Source organism: Paroedura picta, chromosome 2 (assembly GCF_049243985.1).
Source record: "Paroedura picta isolate Pp20150507F chromosome 2, Ppicta_v3.0, whole genome shotgun sequence".
NCBI lineage: Eukaryota > Metazoa > Chordata > Lepidosauria > Squamata > Gekkonidae > Paroedura > Paroedura picta.
The window spans coordinates 35,537,420-35,563,594 of record NC_135370.1 but is presented as its reverse complement, the minus strand read 5'-3'; the positions used below and the strand labels follow the sequence as shown (position 1 = coordinate 35,563,594).

The 26,175-nt window shown below is 44.9% G+C and overlaps 1 protein-coding gene across 2 annotated transcripts; it reads left to right on the top strand.

Moving 5' to 3' along the window:
• Window positions 1–1,930: 1,930 nt before the first annotated feature.
• Window positions 1,931–24,872, top strand: PDK1 (pyruvate dehydrogenase kinase 1). 2 transcript variants are annotated; one of them, XM_077319715.1, is made up of 11 exons: window positions 1,944–2,261; window positions 7,085–7,226; window positions 9,054–9,125; window positions 9,951–10,135; window positions 10,372–10,467; window positions 12,490–12,567; window positions 15,443–15,519; window positions 16,978–17,076; window positions 18,627–18,737; window positions 21,636–21,749; window positions 21,853–24,872. In XM_077319715.1, exons 1-11 carry the CDS (start codon window positions 2,144–2,146, stop codon window positions 21,991–21,993), a joined length of 1,233 nt encoding a protein of 410 aa, XP_077175830.1. In that variant the 5' UTR covers window positions 1,944–2,143; the 3' UTR covers window positions 21,994–24,872. The 2 variants fall into 2 exon arrangements, with proteins under 2 accessions (XP_077175832.1, XP_077175830.1); XM_077319717.1 differs by lacking the exon at window positions 18,627–18,737 and having other exon boundaries at window positions 1,931–2,261.
• Window positions 24,873–26,175: the final 1,303 nt, after the last annotated feature.

Sequence of the window (26,175 nt, the reverse complement as noted above, 5' to 3'; positions counted from 1 at the left end):
CTGATGGAACAGCGATTTCTACTTTGCCACCTAAACTGTTCCTGAGAGCCCCTTGACCTCAAAACAAAATTTCAAGGGATCAAAATGGGGAGGCGGGGAGGCATTTTCAGACAGTTTCCCTCCACAGGCAGTAGTTTGGAGTTGGTCTGTTCAAAACCATGGAACTAGACTAGGCCACTAAAGGAGCCACTGGTTATCGTGGGACTTGCTTCCAAGTACATGTGGATATGATTAGCCTGATCTGTGCACAGAGGACAGGAATAAAGCTGTCATCACCTGATTCTTGTCACTGGAGATGCCGGGGACTGAACTGGGGAACTTGCATGCAAAGCAGGCCTTTAAAAAGCATGAAACCTGATTTTTAGAAGAACTGGTTCTTATATGCTGCCTTCCTCTCCCCGAAGGAGTCTCAAAGCGGCTTACAATCGTCTTCCCTTTCCTCTCCCCACAATAGACACCCTGTGAGGGAGGTGAGGCTGAGAGACCGCTGATATTACTGAAGAAGATGAGTTGGTTCTTATATGCCACTTTTCTCTCCCCCGAAGGAGTCTCAAAGCGGTTTACAATCGCCTTCCCTTTCCTCTCCCCACAGCAGACACACTGTGAGGTGGGTGAGGCTGAGGGAGCCCTGATATTCCTGCTCAGTAAGAACAGCTTTATCAGTGCTGTGGTGAGCCCAAGGTCACCCAGCTGGCTGCATGTGGGAGAGTGCAGAATCAATCCTGGCTTTAGAAGTCTGCACTCCTAGAAGTCTTAGATTAGAAGTCTGCACTCCTAACCACTACACCAATCATAGTTGTATTACACATGGTGCTCCCTTCAACCTGTTAAGGTTAATCTTGTCTATTCTCATGTGCAGCTGTGCTCCAGGGTCTCAAGCTGCACTTTTTCACATCACCTACTTGACTCTTTGGCTAGGCAAGGGCCTTCCCGCCAGGAGTCATTTTATACACTCACTGTCCTTCAGACACAACCACCACCTATTAAGAGAGAGAGCGCTGTTTTTTATACCCTGCTTTTCACTAACCATGGGCCTCTTGTGGCGCAGAGTGGTAAGGCAGCTGCCTGAAAGCTTTGCCCATGAGGCTGGGAGTTCGATCCCAGCAGCCGGCTCAAGGTTGACTCAGCCTTCCATCCTTCCGAGGTCGGTAAAATGAGTACCCAGCTTGCTGCTGGGGGGTAAACGGTCATGACTAGGGAAGGCACTGGCAAACCACCCCATATTGAGTCTGCCATGAAAACGCTGGAGGGCGTCACCCCAAGGGTCAGACATGACTCAGTGCTTGCACAGGGGATACCTTTCACTAACCAGAGTCCCAAAGCGGCTTACAAGCACTTTCCCCTTCCTATCCCCACAAAATGCACCCCGTGAGGTAGGTCAGGCTGAGAGCTCCAAGAGAACTGCCCCGAGAGATCTGTGCCTGCATCAAGGCTATCTGGCAGGTTGCATGTGAAGAAGTGGGGAATGAAACCCGGTTCTCCATATTAGAGGGTGCCGCTCTTAACCTCTACACTAAGCTTGCACTCAAAAGAAGACCTGGGTTTTCGTCCTTCACATTTTACTACCTGAAGGAGTCTCAAAGCGGCTTACCATCGCCTTTCCTTCCTCTCCCCACAACAGACACCGTCTGAGGTAACTGGGGCTGAGAGAGCTATGTCCGAACTGTGACTAGCCCAAGCTCACCCAGCTGGTCGCATGTGGAGAGGTGGGGAATCAAACCCCGTTCTCCAGACTACAGTCCTCCGCTCTTCGCAGCCCCACCGCGCTGGCTCTGCACTCCAGACGACCCAGATCCCCGCATCCCACACGACCGTCGTGCGAGGCGGGCCCTGGGCCTGTTTCTGTGCGCTCAACGGCGAGCAAACGCGCCTGGCTTGCCTCAGCGCGCCGCGGCCCTGGCGGTCGCCCGAAACGGGCCCACCTCCTCGGCGGCGGCGGCAGCGACGACGCCTCTGCGCCCTCCCCGAGCAGGACGCGGGGCCGCCCCTACGAGGAGCGGGAGGCGGTGGCGCGTCGGCGGCTGTGGGTTGTCGTCCCAGCTTGGCCCTCCTCCTTCTCCTCCTCCCCGAGGAAAGCGCCGTGAGGAGCGCGGGAGGGCGGCGGGCCATGGCGGCGGGGACGAGCTGAGGCCGGGGGGCCGCCATGAGGCTGCTGCGGGCGCTGCTGAGGAGCGTCTCCCCCGCCACCATCCCGCAGCAGGTGGATTTCTACTGCCGCTTCTCCCCGTCCCCCCTCTCCATGAAGCAGTTCCTCGACTTCGGTGAGTGAGGGAGCGAGTGAGAGAGAGAGGGAGGGAGCGCGGCTGCCTCCCCCAGCTCCGGCGTCCCCCAGCAGACCCCACGCCCGCTGCCTGCCTCCTGCCCTCCCGAGCCCGCCTCCCGCAGCGCTGAAGCGCCAGGCCTCGGCCGGGTCTGCTCTGGTCCCCCCGGAGCTTTGCAGGCCTCGCGGGGGATCTTCGCTGGGCGCCCCCTCCGCAGCTCTGGGGGGCTCTCGGTTGGAGGGCCGCAGTCACCGTGGGCTTTGGAGGATGGCCAGTTGAGCAGGGCGGCCTTGTGCTGAAGGGCCCCGGGCTAAGAGTCGCCCTGGGTGAACTGCTTGCAGCTGCAGGCCTCCTGGGCACAGGGACTTCAGTGCAGGGACTGCGGCGCTGTGCAGAGGGATGCCCGTCAAAGGTCGTGGATTGCCACGCACCGACTTCACTCTGCCCACGATTGAGTTTAGGGGGGAATAACTGGATATTTGGGGAGTGGAGCCTGAGCACGACGGGGTTTGGGAGGGACTCCAGTGCGGTGTAATGCCATAAAATCTACCTTCCAAAGCAGCCGTTTTTTCCAGGTGAATTGTTCTCTGTTTTCTGAGGGTTAGTTGTAATCCCAGGAAATCTCCAGCCACCAGCTGTCCTTAGCAGAACAGTGTATGGCCTTCTAGACTCCAGTTTTGCCAGGTATGGTCAAATAGGGGACGAAAGTGTGCAGGCACACTAAAGCTTATACCTTGAATAAAACTTTGTTGGTCTTAGACATGCCACTGGACTCAAACTTTGTTCTTAACACTAGCGATCCCCAATCTGTGGGCCGCGGACCACATGTGGTCCTTCGACTAATTGGAGGTGGGCCCTGAAGGACGCTTCCCCCCCCAGCCCTTTACTTCATCCCCCCCCCCCCCGGCCCTTTACAAATACTTTGGGTGTCATTGATTGCCATCACTCCCAGATGAGACTATCTCGTTGCAGAGAAACAAGCTCAGGGTTCCCATTGTCCCATTGTCATTGTCATGAGTTAAAATTTCCATGAAAATAAAAAGGTTCCTTATGTTCATTGTTGTGGCATGTCTGTATCTTATTTTGAAGGGATGTTTAAACATTACCATAGCGATCAGAGAGCGTTAGGGCAGTGGTTGAGAGTAGAGGAGTAAACTACCCCCCCCACTAGGCCTCAGTAAAAGGCGTTGAGTGGTCCCCGGTGAGTGGTCCCAGGCGTTGAGTGGTCCCCGGTGATAAAAAAGTTGGGGACCACTGCTTAAAACCATAAAGACTTAACATTTTATTTCAGCAAAATGGTCCACAGATTGAGCCCAGTTCTTCAGATGCTGCGAGCGATCCTTGTTTTGTGAACCTTTTTCCTTGAGTAATTTAAAATATTTATGTGCCTGTTTTTCTCCTGACCAGGGTGCGACCTAAAGGCAGGTAACACTGAAATGCAATACCCAGCAAATATACAATACCAGCAGCTACCATTTGCCAAAACCAGTTACATATTGGAAGATGAGAGGGGGGAAAACAGCCTAGCTTTTTGCCTTGCTCATTGGTGTTTTGAGGATTCACTCACTGCAGCTGAAGGAAGTGAATTACATTCCACCAAAGCTTATGCTGGAACAGCATTTTAGTGATTTTATTTGTTTGTTTTTATACCACCCTTCTATATGGCTCTGGGCGGTTTGTGTGGTACCATAAGACTCCTGTTTATTTTTTTATTTATTGTATTTGTATACTGCCCTCCCCTAAGGAGGCAGTTGCTTCTCAGAATATATTGAGAACTGGACCTGTGGGTTTAAAAGCAATCTTTGAGAAGTTTAATAAAATCAGAGTCCAGTAGCACTTTTAGGACCAACAAAGATTTGTTTAAGGTGTGAGCTTTCGAGTGCAAGCACTCTTCCTCAGACTATGAACTTCCATCATGACAGTGGCAATATAAAGCAAAAATTACTTCTGTTAAATTAGTAAACTGTGTCACACATCCAAATACAGCCATAAGATAATTCTTTGCCGAAACAGCCAGTCAGTTCCCTCAAATTCAGTTGTAGTTAACAAAAACAAAGGAGAAATAAAACTGTCAGTGATCAATGGCTACCCATTTGAGAAGTTTGTTCAAGTTCTCTGGGCTAATGCATAAAACCACTTTTTTTTCTTGTAAGGAAAATTGCAGTGCAGCTGTTTGAGATCATAACACAAAACTGGTGCCATTTTGCTGGAGTGAGAAACATGACAGTGAAATTAATCCAGGTTTTACACATCGGTTGTTATTTGATATAGTACTTCTTTTTCTCTTGCATGACCAGGTAATAGGAGCTTTTTAGTTAAAAATGCTAGTCTTAAAATGTGTTTCCTTGTTCCCAAAGGCTCCAGGGCCAAATAACTTGCGCGGTGTTAGCGTTTCGTGTTTTTATAGCTTCCTTTTAAAGTTCTATAATATGGGGTAGCTGGACTCACAAGGCTAGGCCAAGATAAGTTTGTTTTAGTAACTGTTTCTTTTTTCTTCTCATTATCAAAGTTGCAAACAGGCCCATGTAAATATGCATCATATTGCATCAGCCTAACTGTAGCAACCATTATCTCTTGAAAATCAGGAATGTCACATATTACATATCTGCAAACTCCAAGCTTTATAATAGCTTAATAACAATATTTCAGTTGTTCATCTCAAGCTAAACTGCCTTGTAGGCTGCTGTTTCCTTTGTTGTATCCGGTTGCTTATTGCATCATCGTGATGTGTGATATTCAGGTAGCAAAGCACCTGGTATGTCTAAATCTGACAAAGTATCTAAGGACAGAAAAATTCTCAGGGATGATTTGTCTTTTAAGTAGAAATTTTACGGGATGCATGAATAGCACTGTTTGGTGCCTGCACTGCTGAATAGTGTGATGAATTTTGAACAAGAGCCATTCCTGTTTCCAGGGAACTTGAAACATGAAATAAGACTCGAGCCCATTGGATAATGCACTTTCAATGCACTTTAGAAGTTGATTATGCTGTTCTGCACTGGAAAATCCAGCTACAAAAGGACATTGAAAGTGCATTATGCTATGTGTGCAGACTTCATCAGAACAGCCAATATTTTAATGCTTCTGTATGGATCTGTGGTGTGGCCTCGTTTGGAATATTGTGTACAGTTCTGGTCACTAACTCAAAACGGACATTGCAGAGCAGTGAAAAGTACAAAAGAGGGCAACCAAGAGAATTAGGGAGTTGGGGCACCTGCCCTATGAGGACTCTTCAGTTTAGAAAAGAGATGAATAAGGAGGGACATGGTTGAGATTTATAAAAAATACTAGCTTCAAAGCCCATTCCTAAGAACGGGCCTTGAAAGGGTCCCTTCCAACTTGGACAGCCAGACACGTCCCACCCCCTGGGCTGTTTCATAAATATATAGAGGAACAACAATGGGTAAGGATGTATGGAGTAGAAAGAGTTGATAGAAAGAACTTTCTCTCTCCCAAAAGGCTAGAACTTGGGGGTACTGTCAAGCAAGGTACATGAGGTAGGGCTACTAAACTCAAGGGTGGGGCTTGTTCTTCCTGAATTACTGCTGGTCTCTAGGCCAGGAGTAGTCAACCTGTGGTCCTCCAGATGTTCATGGACTACAATTCTCATGAGCCCCTGCCAGCGTTTGCTCATGGGAATTGTAGTCCATGGACATCTGGAGGACCACAGGTTGACTACCCCTGCTCTAGGCTACAGAGAACAGTACCATTTGACGTCATGGCAGCTTCAGAGGGTTGGTGGTGGGACATCACATCCATGTTGAAGTCAGCTTCCTTCTTCCCAAAACTCACCCTTCCCGGGCACCATATCGTAATCCTCTAAACTTCCCACGCTGAACAGACCTACTATAAAGTAACCAGCCTGCCAGGACCCCCAGAGAATGCTTCCCTAAACTGCTTCTTCAACCCATTTAAGGGCATGTGAAATTAAGGAATGAATGACAGAGTTGCTGTGACTTGATGAAGGGGGAGAGAGGGAGAGGGGGGGATACATACAATGAAGGAAGGAATTCACCTGAGGGCTGTTACCCTCTCTAAGAACCCAGCTTCTTTCAATTTGATTAATTGGAAGATACATCAATTGCCCATTTGCCTGTAAAAAGCATTTAATATGATTTCAAGCAGTGAAGAGTTAAAATGAGCAATTATGGAGTTCTAGGGAAAAATTCTAGTAGGTATTTGCAGAATATCTAGGGAAAAATTCTAGTAGGTATTTGCAGAAAACCCAAGGTTTATGCTGTTGGGCTGCACCGAAAGACATCACACTGGCTGTTATCTTGCTTTCTGGGGTCCCGAGCAATCTGGATCTGGGCCTTTTGTACTCTTACTTGCCCCCACCCCTTCCTGAGACTCTTGATCAGCATGGACAGACTATGATTGTGGCCGTGTGGTCTTGCTTGCACAAATTTCCAATTGCGTAGTGTGCAGATGCTGGACTGTCTGCTGGGGTGTGCCGCCCCCCCCCCAGTGCTCTTGTTAATCTGCCTCTTAGCAGATGACCTTACAAAGGTGAAGAAAAGCTTTCAGGCCTGCCAACCTAACTGTTTGCCTCAACTAATACTTGAGAACTATCCAACTCTATCCAGTGACTTGTACGGAACATGCCTTGTACTGAATCAGTCCTAAGGTGTTTACTCTGACTGGCAGCAACTTTCCAGATGGAGAAATGATTTCCCCCTCTCTTGGTACTTGAGATCCTTTAATGAGAGATGGAAGAGCTTGAATCCATCTGCAAATTGTGTATGTTGTCATTGAATGTCATCCCTTCTGCAAGGGATGATTTCTCTTGTTCCAGTCACTGTTTTCAATTTTCCCCCCTTTAGGATCTGACAATGCTTGTGAGAAAACTTCATTTATGTTTCTAAGGCAAGAGCTGCCCGTGCGATTGGCCAATATTATGAAAGAAATAAGCCTGCTTCCTGACAATCTTCTCAAAACACCTTCCGTTCAGCTTGTTCAGAGCTGGTAAGAAGATTTTGTAATTGAAAGTGATTAATAACTATGTGTGGTGATATAGGAAATGAAGAAGCACATTTGGATGGATACTTTGAAAGACTTATCTGTTTTAGAGGTAGTTTAACAAGTCTGCGGTGAAACGTCTTCTAGCTCACATGTGCATTTCCCCAAATATGATATGCCTTGTTTTTTTCATACAAAGTTCTGATTTGTTTGACACGGAGTAAACAACACTCCTGAATGTATTTTTCTTCTGGGCTCTTAAATTCAGATCAATAGTTTATACCACTTCCGTAATCTGAAACAGAAAAACATATGCAAACACAAATCTGTTTCCAAAAAAACATGAAGCATCATGACTGATCCCCAGGCATTGTGACTACGCCGGGCAAGTCAAAAGTCTGAACACTTCTACTGGAATTTGTAAACTTTTTCGCCCTTTTGAATAGCAGGCTTTAATTTTAATTTTAAAAATCTTCAAAACTTGTGGGAGACTGCTGTTCAAGAATCACAGGCTCCAGTTCGCTTTGGCCACGTGGGGCGTCTTCACTGGTTCTTGGAATCCTTGACTATTGATGGTTGCAAAATCAAAAGAAATTTGTAGTGACTTGAGGAAGAAGAGTTGGTTTTTATATGCCGCTTTTCTCTACTCGAAGGAGTCTCGAAGTGGGAGGTGAGGTTGAGAGAGCCCTGATATTACTGCTCAGTCAGAATTGGTCACCCAGCCGGCTGCATGTGGGGGAGTGGGGAATCAAACCCGGCTCGCCAGATCCAGGCAAGATCCGGTCAAGTCCACATTCCTAACCACTACACCAAATCTGGAGTTTAATAGTGGTATCAATATTCATATGTAGCTAGTGGGTTTTTTTCTCGCCTGCTGCCTTAGTATTGATATTATCTTATGGTGTATTATTATTAAGGGAAAATATGTCATTTTATTGTGTTTTTATTCTTTTATTGCTTGCAAACCGCCGTGAGCCCAGTTGGGAACGACGGTATATAAATCCAACAAATAAACAAACAAATAAATATGTGCCACCAGAAAATGTATCCAAATGGATCTGGCTTTTAGACATGCTCTTGTCCCAGCCGCACTAAGAACACAAGGCACAGTGTGAATTTGGACTAGCATGTGGATTGGTTCCAATAAAGTAGACGTCATGGATGTTGTTTTACTTGAAATGCCATAGCGGGCAAAAACACACAGAATGATTTTTTCTGTGTTGAAGGCATCACAGACGGGTACTTCTGTTGAGAAGCCAGCACTGGGGTTGGAAATGGGTTTGTATGGTGTTTTGTGTGTGAGAGCACATATTACACGTTTTGCTTGGTAAGGATGTTTTGGTAATTGTGGCTGTTCAGAGGTGAGGGCAAAGGGGGGTGAGAGTTGAGCTCTTTGAAGGAAAGGATGGAGAAAAATGAAGCACATGGCCTGTTCCGCTGAGCCCTGATGTTGTAAGCTCTTTCCTTCAAAGAGCTTAACTCCCACCCCCCTTTTCCCTCACAACAACCCTGTGAAGTAGGCTGGGTTGAGGAAGGGTGGCTGGTGCTAGTCGCCCAGCAAATGTTCTGTCAACATGGGGTTTGGATTCTAGTCTGTGACACTTGAACTACCAGACTATGCCGGCTCACAGAAGGGTAGGCTGCTCCCCACAATGGGTCAACCGATTATAAGAATTACTTGATGGCTTAAAAGGGGAAATACTTTTCTTTAAACAGACAGATCTTACTGGGCATTAATGTTTAATGCTTTTCTTATTAAAAAAAACAGAGATAACACGTTTTACCCTCTCCTCTAACCAGATCAGTATAACAAATGCAAACACTGTGTTTTAGGTATGTCCAAAGTCTTCAAGAAATCCTCGATTTTAAAGATAAAAGCCCTGAAGATCCAGAAGCTGTTTCTTGGTAAGAATGTTTTTCTGTGCCTTAATTCATTTTGAAGGTAATGTCACAAGGCACAGTCTTGTGTGCTCCTAGGGCAGATCTTGCTCAATTCTGAGAGGATGAGGCCTGAACTTTTCTACTGCCAAGTTGAGTAGTCTGCGAATATTGAGGGACCTTCGATTCAAAAAGTCTGTATTTGAATAAAAATACTCTCCCAGGATTCTTAAAAAAATTCAGTTTGTAATCTTGTGGGCCTAACTTTTATTTGGTTCCTCTAACTATCACCAGTGTTCTTTGCGGTTTTCTAAAGATACCATTCACCAAGAACTTCCAAGCCCATTCCAAGAAATAAATAGTTGTCCTAGAGAAATTTTGAATCTTGCCCTTCATAAGATTCTGCGAACATAAGAGAAGCCATGTTGGATCAGGCCAGTGGTCTATCCAGTCCAACACTCTGGGTCACACAGTGGCCAAAACTCAGGTGCTACCAGGAGGTCCACCAGCTGGATGTAATCACAAAACCCAAACAAACAAAATCTAGAATCCGATGTAAAAATATAAGAAATGGCACGAGCCTGGGGGAGCTGTACCACAATGGGAGCATGTTTTGGCAGAACTCAGGTGGTCACACAGCATGGATGGGATATTGCTCCTAGGATATTCCTACTACTACTAGATGTGCCACCCCATTTCTCCTGTCTCTCCATACCTCAGGAACTACCCTTATAGCGTGCAAAACCACCTCAGTATTTTGGAATAGCAGATTGCCATGCATCTTGCATTGACTGGCTGGGGTATGTACAAAATCCTTTAACTCCACTAGACTGAGAACACTCCTCTTTTCAGCTTTACAGATACTGTGATAACGATTCGAAATCGTCACAATGATGTCATTCCTACCATGGCCCAGGGTGTGATAGAATATAAGGATCATTATGGAGTTGACCCAGTGACCAGTCAGAACGTGCAGTATTTCCTGGACCGCTTTTTCATGAGTCGCATTTCAATTAGAATGCTGCTGAATCAGCACAGTAAGTCCTGCCTCATATTGGGGGGAGGTTATGTGTGGAGAATGGTATACTTTTTAAAAGAAAAGGTCACTTCAGTATGTGCTGTTTCCTCTAATACCTTTCCGGTTTATACTGCTTAATGTTTGGTGGCTGTTTTGTTTGCCTTTCAGCTGTACAGCATGTTGCTCTCAAAGCCCATAAGTAGAGAAATCACTTGTGCTGCATTCTGTTGTCTTTTTTTGTGTGTGTGTCGGCAGCTTTGTTGTTCGGGGGGAAAGTCAAAGTGAACCCAGCTCATCCAAAGCACATTGGAAGCATTGACCCGAAGTGCAGTGTCGTTGAAGTAATAAAAGGTAAACTTCATTCATTCATTCATTCATTCATTCATTCATTCATTCATTCATTCATTCATTCATTCATTCATTCATTCATTCATTCAGTTTTTGTACTACCCTTCCAAAAGGCTCAGGGCGGTTTACATCATGACACAATAAATAATGTAATTATAGCTAAAACATAATCAAAAATTTAGCATAAAGGTAAAGGCATCCCCTGTGCAAGCACCGAGTCATGTCTGACCCTTGGGGTGACGCCCTCCAGCGTTTTCTTGGCAGACTCAATATGGGGTGGTTTGCCAGTGCCTTCCTCAGTCATGACCGTTTACCCCCCAGCAAGCTGGGTACTCATTTTACCGACCTCGGAAGGATGGAAGGCTGAGTCAACCTTGAGCCGGCTGCTGGGATTGAACTCCCAGCCTCATGGGCAAAGCTTTCAGACGGCTGCCTTACCACTCTGCGCCACAAGAGGCTCTTCACATTTGGCATAGTACATCTAAAATGAAATAGTTAATTTTTTAAAGAGAAATTACCACCATTTCTTCCGTTCTGTCCCCTCAAGGCTTAAGAGCAGCCAACCTTTCCCAAAGGTGGTGGGAGAAGCAGAAAGTGTTTGTCTCTGATAGTTCAGTAATGGTTCCAGCATTGCATGATGTCTTTGCCTATATGCATTTGTACACCCATGAATGTGTAGGAAAGCCAATTTAGGGAGTTAATACCGCCATATTACTGCAAAACAGTTGGCGTTAGCTTGTGCAGATGGTTGCCTGTCTCTCATTTGATTCCATCAGGGGCTCATGACTTCAGTTCTGCTGAGCTGCAGGCACTCTATAACAGACAAGAACCAACGACCCGTGCATGGCCAACATCCATTTATAGAACGAGGGAGTACCGGAACCTCGTCCAGCTTCATCTGGTGGAAAGATTAATGCAGCATTTCTTGTTGGAAATATTTTTTCTCTGAATAATTTCTTCTGGATTATTTTCACTGCATATCAAGATACCAAGATTTAAGCAGAATGTAAACAGGACTTCTTTTATTACTTACACTTTATTGCACAAACAGATATTGGCCCCCGCACGGACCATTGGTTCTTTTCTGTTATGTATAGTTTTTGTGTGCTCCTGTGGCTGTTCTTGTTGGACTGCAGACACTGGCAGTGATGTTCAAAGTCCATTCTCCTGACCATGGGAAATGTTCCACAGCAACCTAACTGGCTTCTGAGTGTTTACCGTGCATTTCAGATAACACAATTCCCAACCGTAGAAACTTGCTTTTTTCTTTCATTTAGCTGAAATCTTAAAAAGCAGGTAATTACACCAAATACTTGTCTTGTACTTTCATGGACTGGTTATACTGGACATTTAACTTGTTATGACAGGAGAAGTGTGTGATAATGTAAAACTGGTCATCCCTTAAACTCGCCTCAGGGAGAGCCAACTTGATGTTGTGGTTAAGAACAGCGGCCTCTAATCTGGAGAACTGGGTTTGATTCCTCCACATGCAGGCAGCTGGGTGACCTTGGGCCAGTCCCAGTTCTCTCAGAGCTCTCTCAGCCCCACCTACCTCACAAGGTGTCTGTTGTGTGTAGGGATGAAAGGACACACACGACACCGGTATCTGGAGAAAAGGGAATCTCCTGCCTATCTCTCGTGGGGCTTCTCCGGATCCCAGGCTTTATTCAGTACATTTTGCTTACACACTCTTTGCATAGCTAGACTTCATTACACACACTTATCACCGCCTTTGACATCTTTGGTTGCCCGGAAAAGTACACAAGGATATCCACATATCTTAACCCTGCAGGCTTGAGAGTTTCACTCACATATCTAAGACTGGCAGTGAGTATCTGTGTGTTATGTTAACTCATTCAGCGCCCATCAGTTGTGGGGACAGGAAGGGAAGGCAATTGTAAGCTGATTTGAGACTCCTTCAGGTAGTAAAAAGCAGGGCACAAAAAGCTAGCTTGAAGACTGTAGACAATAGATGGTATAATCTAGTGTTTTAAACAAGTTTGTTATGCCTTTAATTCCCTACAGATGGCTATGAAAATGCAAAGACTCTCTGTGACTTATATTACATGAGCTCGCCAGAGCTTGTACTTGAAGAACAGAATGGTAAGGACGTGAAGACGGAACTGACTTGTGTTTTCCTTCAGAAATTCCCAGCATCCGGTGCATGATGTGTCTGTTTCCCTGGTTCCTGACATTTTTTGAGCACATTTGGAAATCTGACACAACCTTGTGGGCACAAGAACAAAATGGGTGCTGCAGGAGGTGGAGCCAGCTACAAAATAGCTCCTGCAGCTTTTCCCAGTTGCTCAGTGTAGACCTTGGGCTGTGGTGGCAGCGGCTGCCAAAGCAACAATTCGTAAAAACCTGCTCAGCCCATCAGAAGCCTTCTGGGGCAAAAGCTCTATTGGGCCCTGCTGTCCACTTCCTAAAAGCACTTGGTGAGCTCCAGAAAAGGGGTCTCAGGTGCCCTGGCACCTAGGGCATCACATTAGGAACCCCTGTTTGATTCATTCTGCAGTACTGACAGATACTGTAACTGAGTGTGTGCACAGTACAGTGTCAGGAGAAACCACAGAGCTAATTGTGTGATATTTTTTAAGAAGCCGCTTGCTCTTTCCTTGCTTTGAGTGACTGGAGGAAGTACGTGGCAGACCTTCATTTACACAGTCTAGCTTCTTAGCGAAAGAGCTGCAGTATCGTTGAGAGGTCACCACAGCAGGGAGCAGCTGAAGTTGTATAAGCAAGGCTGAATTTATTTAAGCATTTTTTTTTAAGATTTAAGATTTTTTAAATTTATTTCCCGCCACTCCCTAACCATCTCGTGGCAGGTCACAATGTCTTAAAAATCCCCATTAAAACTCCCATTAAAAGACCAAAATACCCCCAACATGGCAGAAAAACCGCACTCCCACCCCCACTACTAGAGGGGTGGAGAAGGTCCAATGATGTTCACTTCAAACCGGGGAGGGGGGGGCAATAGATCTACCTCGCTGGCCCCAGCCTCAACCATAAACCTGGCAGAAGAGCTCCGTTTTGCAGCCCCTGTGACACAACGAGTCCTGTGACACAACTATTTGAGCATTTGTCATGGTGCTTGTTTCATTTGAATATGCTTCCAGTGCACATTGCACTGAAAGTTATGAAGTGTTCAGCATGTGCCAACAGAGCACTCAGCCTGACCAAAGTGTGTGTAGTGATCCCCAGCACAGTGCCTGTGTGTATTTCCTGGTGCCCACTTCCTCCTTCTCCGGAGCAAGGAGTTGGCTGTGCCCTGGATTGCCTCCATCTCATTGTGGACAAGAGGTGCATCAGAACAGCTCAGGAGATTCCGGAGCAGCTACTTGCCTTGGAAGCCCCCAGCATTATGGATGTAGCCACCACAGCATCTGTTTTGTGGTTTGCTGTGCCTTGCACGTTCGCCTTTTTATGATGATGCTCACTAGAGATTCTTAGGATTCCAAACATGCCAACAGCCTCCTCATGGCCTTTAGATATAGTAAGTCTGATAAGTACTGTGCAGAACACTTCTACAGGTGTTTATTCCTTATTTGAATAAAATTCTCTTGGATGCTGGGAGGGTAAATCAAGGGACCTTTATCCTTCTGCTCCTTCACGCATAGATGGAGGAAATTCTGCCAGAGTGTGTAGAACCTAATTATTGCAGTTTGTAACACTAGTTGTTATCCTGGTTTACTGTGGAGGAATTTTAAGTTACCCCTTGTAAAATGAATGCGTAGATAATCCCCGAATTGTTGGCTATTGCAGACAAGCATCCCACTATTATCAGCTCAATGAGAATTTAACTCTGGTTGATTCTTACTTGAGAAATAAGTCTTCGGCACTGCTTTCAAAATACGTTCTGAATATATTAATCAGCATGAGGCCAGAATGCACACTTCCTGCCTCATCTGTAGAGAATACATGTTGCTCTTCAAACCTAGATTAAGCCCTACTCTGACTGTAAAGGTTTAACAGATATTCATTGCTGCATATCTGTTCCACATAATATATTTCTGGTAAGGCCTTGGAGGAGGAGCTGGTCTCATATCTTAAGTGCCATTCAGCGCTTAACACCCACTCAGGGCGGCTGTCCTGCCCCTGAGTGCCTCCTCCTCCAAATGGCTTGCCTGTCCAGCAGCCAACCAGTCACCTTCCATCCCCCACCCGACCACCCCCTTCTCTTTTCACTTCCCTCTGAGAGGCTACAGATCCCTGCCACGTGAGAGCTTGCCCCTGCTGGTGAGTTCCCTCACAGCTGCCTGCAGCCTTTCCAGGTCCTGAGGGGAGGGGAGGGGGAGGCCGTCCGCAGAGTTCTTCCACTCCACCCCCCCTAATCTAGCGCCCATTGTATTTCTGAATGCAACGGGCTCGGCCCAAGCTCTGGCTCCTGCAGCTGGAAATAGATACCACTCTCATTGTTAATTCCAGTTAAAGAAGCTAATGAGGGTAAATTTTACTTTTTCTGAGGACTCGTTTTTGCCTTCCATACTGTGGTCAGCGATGGAAATTGCTTTTTATAAATTTTAGTTAACTAGCCATTCAGCTTTCTAGAACCAGGTTTGAGTACATTTTGTTGCAATAGATTTCAAAACAGCATTGTCTTAAAATGCCTAAACCCATACTTTCTAAATATGCTTGTTGCCTGATCCATCTACCCATGATGTTTTGGGCTTCTGTTGCTTCAGTAGCAACCCAGCTCCTGGGCTTCCACACAGAAAGCTACTTGTGAAATTTATACATTCATAATGAATTTGTAATACATTATTTGGGGGGGGGGGTCTGCTGTTCAAAGGCAAAAGTCATTTTAACCCCACTAAACCACATGTAAGTCCTTGAGTGTTCCTAAAATAGCTCTTTGGATCCCAGCCATTGTAATGTTATCAAAGGGCTGTACTGTTTAGCCCTGTTCAGTCAGTGCCAAAACTGATAGAGGCTGTGCAGCATTCAGTTGATTGTTTCCTTTCCCCTTCTGTTCCAGTAAAATCGCCAGAGCAAGCCATGCAGGTGGTGTATGTACCATCCCATCTCTACTACATGGTTTTTGAACTTTTCAAGGTTTGTGCAATGGGAAAGGAAAACGTCGTTGCCTTTACTATATTTTTTCCTGTTTTCTTTAGTCAAAGCTCTCAGGGAAGACAAACCTGATAATTGCTCATATTTGCTAATGGATCCCAGATAGGTAGAGATCCCAGTGGGTTAGAGTGCTATTGGGTAGTTAGAAACCCAAGTTCAAAACACCCTTCTGCCATAGGTGCCTGAAAATTACATGGGACATAATCTTTCCCTTTCTGCCTGTAGCTCTACATGCAGGTCTCTGGGATGATTTTATAGGCATTCTGCTGAATCCTGCTGTGACACCTGGCATCCAGAAGAAGAGTTGTTTTTTATACCCTACTTTTTTTTACCAAAGGAGTCAAAAGTGGCTTACAATCACCTACCCTTCCTGTCCCAACAAACTCCCTGTGCAATAGACAGAGCTGAGAGAGCTCTGAGAGAACTGTGACAGTTCCAAGGTCACCCAGCTGGTTCCATGTGGAGGAGTGGGGAGTCAAACCAAGTTCTCCAGATTAGAGGCCCCTGCTCTTAACCACTAGATCAGTTCACCAGCCTGGTGAACTGTCACACTGTTAAGCTGTGTGGAAATGCATGGGGCCACCTCTGGTAATGTGAGAAGACCCTTCTAAGTCTTGGTTCGAAATGCAGGCCCATTCTCTTCCAGGATCCTGCATTGCCTGTTCACCTCAAAGGAGAGCGATCCTGAATGTTCAGAGTGGCAGACACTAATCTGGAGTAACGAGTTTGGTCCCCTACTTCTCCACAGGAAGCCTTTGGGTGACCTTGGGCCAGTCACGGTTCTCTCAGAATCTCAACCCCACCTACTCTCTCAACCCCACCTACCTTACAAGGTGACTTACAAGGGGAGACAAAGAGGATGCCGATGGTAAGCTGCTTTGCGACTCCTTAAGATAAAGGCCCTGTATAAAAACCAGTTCTTCTAAAAAAGCTTATACACAAACAAATTTTTAAATTTATGCACATAACTCTATTTGTATGCAAATTTGAAACATCCTCCTTTTCTTGATGGAACATGTTGGGGGGGGGGGAACCCAAGTCTTTCTTCCAGATAAAATTTGGTGAGGCCTGATCTACTGTATTTGTTTTTTAATAGATTACTCTGAAAAGTAATGGAACTAATTTCAGATTTGAAAGGTACTGCGGTGGCCTTGTTTAGGCTCCACTGTACTAAGATTAGGAGAGTTCTCCAAATGGTGTGCTAAGTTGTAAGGCTACATGAAACCTTTTGAAATTCACTTTCAGTGTTGAAAGGCAACCCTGCCCCCTGCTTATAGACCAACAACGGATAAGCTAGTTAGGGAGCTTTGTTGAGAAAGCAGGTATAATAGGTGTCAGTTTTTTACAAATTTGAAAACTTTGGTCCACTTTGCGCACACACTTAGAAAAAAGTGGTATAAAATAGCATTTGATTAATACTTTAATTTTTTGAAATCTTAGAATGCCATGAGGGCGACCATGGAGCACCATGCTGATCAAGGGACTTATCCTCCAATTCACGTCCACGTCACATTAGGCAATGAGGATTTAACTGTGAAGGTAACTGCTTTGTTTACCTTCTCCTATTCATCGTGATGGCAAATACTGCAATTTTAAAAAAATGAATTTTTTAAAAAAATAATAAGAGTCAGCTTGATGAAGTGGTTAAGAGTGGTGGCATCTACTCTGACGAGCTGGATTTTATTCTCTGCTCCCCCACATGCAGCCAGCTGGGTGACCTTGGGCTCACCACAGCACTGATAAAGCTGTTCTGACCAGGCAGTAATATCAGGGCTCTCTCAGCCTCACCCACCTCACAGGGTGTTTGTTGTGGGGAGAGGAAAGGGAAGGGGATTGTAAGCCGCTTTGAGACTCCTTCGGGTAGAGAAAAGCGGCATATAAGAACCAACTCTTCTTCAGTAATATCAAGGCTCTCTCAGCGTCACCTACCTCTTAGGGTGTCTTGTGGGGAGAGGAAAGGGAAGGTGCATGTAAGCCGCTTTGAGACTCCTTCAGGTAGAGAAAAGTGGCAACTCTTCTTTATCTAATTGACTACACGTTCTCACACATCTGCCATGGGGGATATTGGGTGGGAGGGGCTGGGAGACAGCATAAAATACTTGCTGTCAAACAACCCTCTTCCTTCCATGACCCCATCATGTCATTTAGTCTTAGACTGAAAACTGACAGGGATGAACAGAAGATAAGTGGAAAAGGGTCCAGCAAAAGGGCCCAGCCCCACACTGCTCAAAAGGCCAGCCTAAATAATTCAGCCGAGCATATCCTGCAGAAACTAAACAAGTCCAGCAGGGCACAGGTGTATTCCATAACTGAGAAGACCCTTCCCTTGGCGAAAACTAACAGCCATCCTGGGGCTAGGCATCTTGAAGCAACCTGGTGATCCAGTCAGCAACCTGGCAGCTACTTTTGAACCACCTGCAGTTTCCAGAGCATTTTCAAAGGTAGCCCTATGTAGAGCAAATTGCAGTAGTCTAATCTGGAGGGGACTGTTGCATGGATCAGTGTGGCAAGGCCCATCCCAGACAAATAAGGAGCCAGCTGGCAGGTCTGGCGTACGTTAAAATACCACTGACCATACTTCCAGGACACTTATTTATCCAGTGATAATGTAGAATCCAACCACACCCCACGTCTATTTACAGAATCTACAGATGGACACTATAAAGTCTGTCCTCTTCCAAAGGATGAAGTCCCTTTTGTTTTGTTTGACATTCCATGAGTGACCCCTCCTCCTTGCCTCATGTTTCAACTGTTGTTTTTCTGCATTTTAGCTGCAGTTTTAATTATGTATTTTTTTCTCTGGGTTGGTTTTTAAATATAATAAATAAATAAATAAAATAAAGAGGTCCTTTTATCATGTGTGTTATTAATTAGTTAGCCACATTGGTGGCCTTGATGAGGGCAGCTAGGTGGGGTATAAAACTGTATGTAAAGACTTATAAAGAGCTTTGGAATGCGAACCTGGTTTTTGCCAAACCAATAAGTCGCGGTTTGAATAAGGACTAAGGGCTATTTGATTGTGCTACTGTTGTTGGGAAAAGAAAAGTGTTTTTATACACACAGGAACAATTGGTGTTTTTGCATTTTAGATGTGTGATCGCGGTGGGGGTGTTCCTTTGAGGAAAATAGATCGCCTTTTTAATTATATGTATTCAACCGCGCCACGTCCCCGTGTTGAGACGTCACGAGCTACACCTCTGGTTAGTGCAATCAATTACATGGTTGAGAAATGAATGGTTTGCTTCCCCCCCCTTCCTTTTAAAGTATTTTAATGAGAATCCACTGTTATTACAAATATATGAATTGAAATGTTCGCAATGCTTGCTTTAGGATGCTTAGGGCTGATCCTGCATTGAGCAGGGGGTTGGACTCGATGGCCTGTATGGCTCCTTCCAACTCTATGATTCTAGGATTCTAAGTTAGAGGAAAACAATGGGAATGGGCCACCATTTTGTAGACATGAGTACACAGTAGGGGAATTCCTTTTAAAAGCACTTTGTGGGCCCTGTTCTGTTTAGGAACTCGCTGATGCAGGAGGGAGAGAGGGGTCTCCTACTTTCGCCATTCTATTTTTCTGACATCAAATGGTGCTAGAGGGCATAGAAGCATATAATAAACCAAGAGTTGGAAGGGGCTATACAGGCCATCTAGTCCAACCCCCTGCTCGATGCAGGATCAGCCTAAAGCAGCCTTTCTCAACCGTTTTACCATTGAGATACCCTTTCAGGCTTAAAAAAAACAAAAAACCCAGAAGTGGCACGATCATGCAGAATATGGTTGGGAAGCATAGCTGTGTACATGCCCACCTGGAGCTCCTCCCCTTCCTACCCCCTCCAGGCCCATCACTGGCCATTTTGGGAAAGGAGGGGGCAGGTCAACATGACCATCTATTGTCATATCAGCCAATAAATGTTTAAATATCAACTCCCACCCAGTCAGGAAACCCTTCCATCAAGAAACCTCAGGGTTTCTCGAAAGCCCGGCCTAAAGCTACCAGGATAAGCATCTGTCCAGTCGTTGCTTGAAGACTGCCATTGAGGGGGCGCTAACCACCTCCTTAGGCAGTTCTTAGCGCTCCCCCCCAGTGCTGTTTTGGGCAAGGAAAACCTGTACGGAAAGAGCCCTCAACCCCCCCCCCCATGGCACTGTTAAATGAAGTCCTTTGGTGGGGAACTCATTCCTACAAAATGCTACCATGTCTCCAAGATGGACTGAGGCACACAGTGTCATGTAGTTTGTCCCTAGGCGAAATTGTCTGAATATGCATAGCTTGTACAAGATTAAGGGCTTCTAACAGTTGGAACGGTATAATGTTGAAGTTTTTAATTACACTTTTGAGATTCTGTGAGCTGGGAAAATGCAGGGGCTCGCATTCAGAAATGACTGTTTACTGAATTATCCATAGGATCATAATCTGAGGACAGGAAAATAATGGATGAGGACCACTTCTCTTCCATAATCACACACCTCTCGCAATTGTGGTCAGATGGAATAAGTTGGGAAATGTGGTTTTTCTAGCCACAGGAACCACTGACTTCTGAGAGTCTCTTTCTTTGAAATTAACAGTCCTCTGGTTCCTAACTGAACCCAGGCCAGTATCTGACTGCAGTATCTTCTGCATCAGCTCTGTTTCTCTTGAAACGTTATAGAAACTGCTGGGGTAACACTGATGCTCCATTAAGGATTGCTATAGTATCAGTTCCAAGGATACTGGAGCTCATGGAGAAGAAACTTAACTCCCTTTTCTCAGACTAGACGGAAAGAGGAATTTTCAATGCCACCACATTCCTGTTTTCGGCCTATTCTCCATCAGCTGCAATGGTTACCAGTTGAATTCCAGATCAGACTAAAGGTTCTGGTAATTACCTTCAAGGCCATACGCGGTCAGGGCCCAGTGTACCTGAGGGACCGCCTCCCCGCCTATGTCCCCAAAAGAGCTCTGCGCTCTACTGCCTCCAATCAGCTAAGGATCCCTGGCCCTAAAGAAGTCCGCCTGGTCTCGACCAGGGCCAGAGCATTCTCTGTTCTGGCCCCCACCTGGTGGAATGAGCTCCCAGAGGAGATCAGGGCCCTGACGGAGCTTAAACAGTTCCGCAGGGCCTGCAAAAAGGAGCTCCTCCACCAGGCATTTGGCCGAGACCAGACGTAATCAATCAGCGACCAAGGGCCCCTGCTCCCCCCCTCAGAATCCCATCAATAAGCCCTGGACCTGTTTGTATTACCATATTGTTTACTGTTATACTGTGTTGTTATTTGGTTACAATTATTAGTTATCAGTTATACATGTTCTACAGACTGTTTTATGTATTGTTTTCTGTTATAATGTAAACCGCCCTGAGCCTCCGGGGAGGGCGGTATAGAAGTATGATAAATAAATAAATAAATAAATAAATAAAAAGACTGTATTTTTATTTAGGCCATTCAAGACAGTGTTAATGGGGGCTTTTGGGGGGAGTATTGCTCCAATGAAACATTTTGAGTTTTGCTTTAGGTTGCAACTCATCCTCGAATAAGGGGGTTTACATGTAGAAGAAGGTTGGTTCTTATATGCCGCTTTTCCCTACCCGAAGGAGGCTCAAAGCGGCTTACAGTCGCCTTCCCATTCCTCTCCCCACAACAGACACCCTGTGGGGTGGGTGAGGCTGAGAGAGCCCTGATATCACTGCCCGGTCAGAACAGTTTTATCAGTGCCGTGGCGAGCCCAAGGTCACCCAGCTGGCTACATGTGGAGGAGCGCAGAATCGAACCTGGCATGCCAGATTAGAAGTCCGCACTCCTAACCACTACACCAAACTGGCTCAGTAGGCACAGATTTATATAGACACACACTGGTAAGCTCTTTGCTACTGAAATCCACACATTAAAAGAACAAGCAGACCAAGGGGCAGCCGCTAGTGGCCGTTTAGCTTCAACAGGAAAAAAAAGAATACAAAAGCACTAACCTATAATGTTGCCTTCATTCTTCCTTCAGTTGTAAAAATTATTTTTCTTCCTGGTGTACAGCGAGAGACTTGCTTTCATGTAAATTTAGGACATCCCAAGTTCTGTTCTTCATGTCTGGGATGCTTGAATTAACTCTTGTGCATTTTTGTGCCTAGGCTGGATTTGGGTACGGCTTGCCTATCTCACGGCTTTATGCCCAGTACTTCCAGGGAAACCTGAAGCTGTATTCTTTAGAGGGCTATGGGACAGACGCCGTTATCTTCATCAAGGCATGTAGTTCCCCACGTCTTTCCATTGACATCTTTCTGCTTAAAAGACACAGTCTCTATAGGGCAAGCTGCACTGACCCCCTCCGTCTCTTTCTCTCTGTAGGCTTTATCCACAGAGTCTGTCGAAAGGCTGCCGGTGTATAACAAATCAACTTGGAGACATTACACGGCCAACCATGAAGCCGATGACTGGTGTGTCCCAAGCAGTGAACCAAAGGACATGACTACATTCCGCAGTATATAGCACCATGGATCAGATCAGAGCATGCTGAAGACGCTGTTGCACCTGGCTGAGGCGGGACAGCATAACCCAGGTTTACTCCACGAGCCTTCTAATAGGGAAGGTAATACATCTCCTAAACAGGAACCAGAATAACATGGCTTTTCTAGAGGATCATTCATATTTGTTTGCTCTGGTCTTTATTTTGAGCTGTTTCAACCAATGCATCTGGGATACAAATTCTAGTTGAGGTATAGATTTGTAAAAGGCCTGTTCACACACATTCTGATAAAGTATTCAGGGGGCTTCGTTTTATTTAAATAGATATATATTACCACTTTGTTAACCCTTCTCTCACACAGTGCTTTCTAATCATGGGCTCCAAAGTGGCTTACAACACAGCAGGTAGTATGTAAAAGATAATTTTATTTCATAATGGCCCTTGGAATCAAACTGTTCTCTGGTTTTTAGTGCTAGATACCATCCATCCTTATATACGTTTTTAAGTTCCGGTACGTAATCTATGCTTGATTCAGGTTAAAATGCTCGAGTCCTTTTAATTTCAGGTGGGCAATTGAAAATATATTTAAATCTCATTAAGGTTACTGGAACTGAAGGGGGGAAACCCATTTTGGCTGGATCAGATGCGTATTCCCCTTTCAATGAATGTTTCAAATCTGCCAATTTGGTTATATATGGGTATGTGCTCAAAACAGGTATTTAGAAGTTTTGTCTGCCACCGTGCTAGGTACTGTCTTATTTAGGTGCTGATGATTTCAGTTGAAGGCCAGGCCTTTAACTCACCTATGGAAGTTAAAGGAGATTTATTTAAGGAAGCTAGCTAGCTGAACGCTGGCACCACTTATTAATAAAACACCTGGAAGCCCAAACCTGAAATTTCACCCATGTGCTGGTTTTGCCCACTACACTAAGCTAGAAACCTGTGTCTCCACAGCATGCCTGTAGCTGCACTGCCAGCATAGTGGCAGGTGTTTGTAGTTACAAGCTGTACAGCAGCTGATGGTTTGGGTGTAGACTAGGTGTTTCTGCAGACATCAGACCACACAAGAGGGATCCATACTGCGTGTTTCTGAAAGTGCAAGAATTTCTTCCCACAGGGTGCCATTTTCCTGGCTCCTCCCCTCTTGCAGCAGCCCCAAAGGCTTCCCAAATTCCTGTTTCTGGGGAAGAGAAGACTCTTCCCTGTAACAGAATTTGGTATCTCAGGCTGCTGTGAGTGGGGATGTGGGAAACTCAGTGCATGGACATTCACTCACCAAGCCACAGCTTGCTGTTATAGCAGTCTTTAGGAAAAGATTGTTAAGACAGTTCAGCTGCTGTTTCTACTGGCATTTTCATGTCAGATTGCTTTGAAATGCTTAAGATATGTACAGTATTTCTCTGTGAGACATTTAGATACGCTATTGGTTTTGAAAGGCATTATCGAAATGATTTACATATTTTGGAATTTATCACTTCTTAAATACATAATATGGTTCCCACCCAGAGCTTGTGTTTCATAACTTTCCAGGTTGATAACTTATCGGTGATTATGAGTTCTTGACCAATAACTTAGTTAAGCCAAAGCGGTAGCATTAAATCAGTAAATTCTTACAGCAAACAAGACAACGTCTAGGGAATTCAATGCCAGACGTGCAAGGGGAAAAATCAGAGCTTGCAGAAAGGTTGAAAACATGTTATGCAGAAGCCTGTTACTTCTCGAAGTCTATACAGTTAACAATTGTTGCTATAAATCCAGATAGCTCGTTCAACTGTGAAGCATCATCTCAGGCCATGCTTACTGTCTCCCAGTCCTGTACATATCCTTAGCCTCTAGCATAAGCTATGTAAAACTCAAGGTGATCACTGCAGTTGTGCCATCCTATCATAAATTGTTCACATAGCTTTAACTCATACACAATTGCAATAAATGTAATCCCTCTCCTTTCAGGATTCTCAATTAACATGCAGATACAAAGTCAAGAATTAAACCGGTTTGGAGTAAACTAAACGTAAGTCAGTACAACAGAGGTAGGCACATTCAGAGCAGTGGTGCCTAACAGTGGGATCCTAAGTAAAATTTGCTCAGGAACGTGACCCTTTTGAAAACAATGGCTGTGCCAGACTTACTTGGACAACGAGGGTCACAGCAGAACAGCACTTTTGGTTGCTTGGCTCATAGAATTAAAATGGTCTTTAAAAATGGTCGAAGGGTTTCATATAAGGCATAGTTAAAGCCTTAATGGAGCCACCACTTTACCTATGACTTTGCAAGTATATTAATGCAGTCATGGTCCAGTACAGTCGGCTTAATGTCATGAAGAGGCACCACCCGAATGCATACCTCCATGCTAATCAAGAAGGGCTGATCATCGGTTTGGTACCTCTTTCCCTGCGTATCTGAACTGTCGTAGCCACCTTTTGGATCAGAGCCATGTCTGTAGCTCCTGATCCAATAACAGGAACTGTGAATGTAGCCATGTGAACGAGATGCAGCCAGGCGCTTGTCAGGACTCATTTGTGAATGGCTCCCAGCCAGCTGGAGTTCTGCCCACCTGCTGTCCTAGTTGGAGGTAAGGGATTGGCTCTGTCCTTGGCTCAAGAATTCAAACTACTGAAACTTCTGAGGTAATGGTAACAGCTGTTTGCTTATTCTGGGACTCCCGTTGCCCAGTCGTAGGTACGGTGAATCCATTTACTATTCCTCTGAAGATTGATTCCTATTAAAACACAGTGTTTCAGAAAATTAATTTATGATGAGATAGGTATTGTTCACTTCCAGCTAGTGATACAGATAGGTCTAAACAAAATTTTGCTTGCAAAGGGAAGAATAGGCATTTAAGACATTTTGTATTCAGAATTTTTAATCTTGTACTGTGAAAATAAATTTTGGCTTGCAAAAATTTTGGCTTGTGGTGATTTTTATGAGGTAAAGTTTAAATGTTTCTTTACAAATCAATGTTCTGGTTTATCATATGCATGGGTGAAGCTGTTTCATACACACCTCTGTACATTTAAATCATTTTTTAGGGCTTTGAAACTGTTTGAATGAATTTTCTTCAGAAATTTAAGCTACCATATTTGGCAGCCAGTCTTCTACAATCTGTACATTTGTGAAACTGAATTTGCATCGCAGCGAAACAGTAGAGCTTGATCAGTTTGAAAATTAAGTCTCACCTTGCAGTTGATGGGTAGATTTGCAAGATATATTTCCAGCAAAGATAAGAACAGTCAAAACCAGTGCACTAGGATTCTACAGAACCTAAAAGATTTTCAGGATTCCCCACCCCCACCCCCCAAGGGGGGGGGAGGAGTTCTCCCTGCATCACAACTAATTTCCAGACTAAAATAATCTTTTCTTGAAGGCCTATTCCAAAATTCAGGGTACACTGCAAACAAATCCTATGGCATTTTTTTTAAAAGACAAGATTTTACTCAAAACATTTGGTACAAAAATTATGGAAGATAGGTATTATTAATGTAGACTGTACATGTTTTTGTTTAATTTTGGCAACAATACTCTATACTGTGTTTAATGCTATATTAAAGAATTCTGTAAAGTTATAAGTTTGATTTTATATCTAAAATCTCCAGGATTTTCCAAAGCTCTGGTTAGGAACATAACACTACCCACACCTGGTTTGGGATTGACGAAAGATCACCTGAGGAACTGAGAAAGAACATAATCAAATTCATCAAGCACAAGTTTGGGTATGCTTCTGTCTAGGTAGAAATTAAAGATCTGTCACCCGCCCAAGACCAGAGAGCTTCACCAGTACGTCTTACGGGGTAAGATGGAGGTGACAAGAATCGTGACGGACTCCTTACCTGTCACCACTGTGTCTGCGGCTTCGGTAAGCACACTTGAACAATAAGAGGGCACCAGTTCTCAGAACACAACCTCTCCAAACCTTATACCGAATAGCCCGGTATACATAATGCTTTGGGAGCAATACAGAAAGGTACTCTTGGCCTGGAAGCATTGGTTTCTGGCCAATCTAGAAGCCAGCTGATGTTTTCTTTCTGACTTCAGCAAGCTCATCTCCGTGGTGATCCAGCATCCAACTAGATCCCCCTGTAATAGTGGGATTAAGATGGAGCTACTTTCCACTTCTCCCTATCTGATGTGAGGGCAGTAAACACAGAAAGCTTATACATCAAATATGATGTACGGCATGCTCTGTATTTGAGGTTAACCAAGGGTTG

What these genes read in the sequence shown, in the direction of transcription:
- PDK1 (XM_077319715.1), top strand. Translation starts at nt 2,144, where the DNA reads ATGAGGCTGCTGCGGGCGCTGCTGAGGAGCGTCTCCCCCGCCACCATC. An exon ending in GTTCAGCTTGTTCAGAGCTG is followed by an intron (nt 7,227 to 9,053) that starts GTAAGAAGATTT and finishes ACTGTGTTTTAG; the next exon opens with GTATGTCCAAAGTCTTCAAG. An exon ending in TGTACTTGAAGAACAGAATG is followed by an intron (nt 12,568 to 15,442) that starts GTAAGGACGTGA and finishes CTTCTGTTCCAG; the next exon opens with TAAAATCGCCAGAGCAAGCC.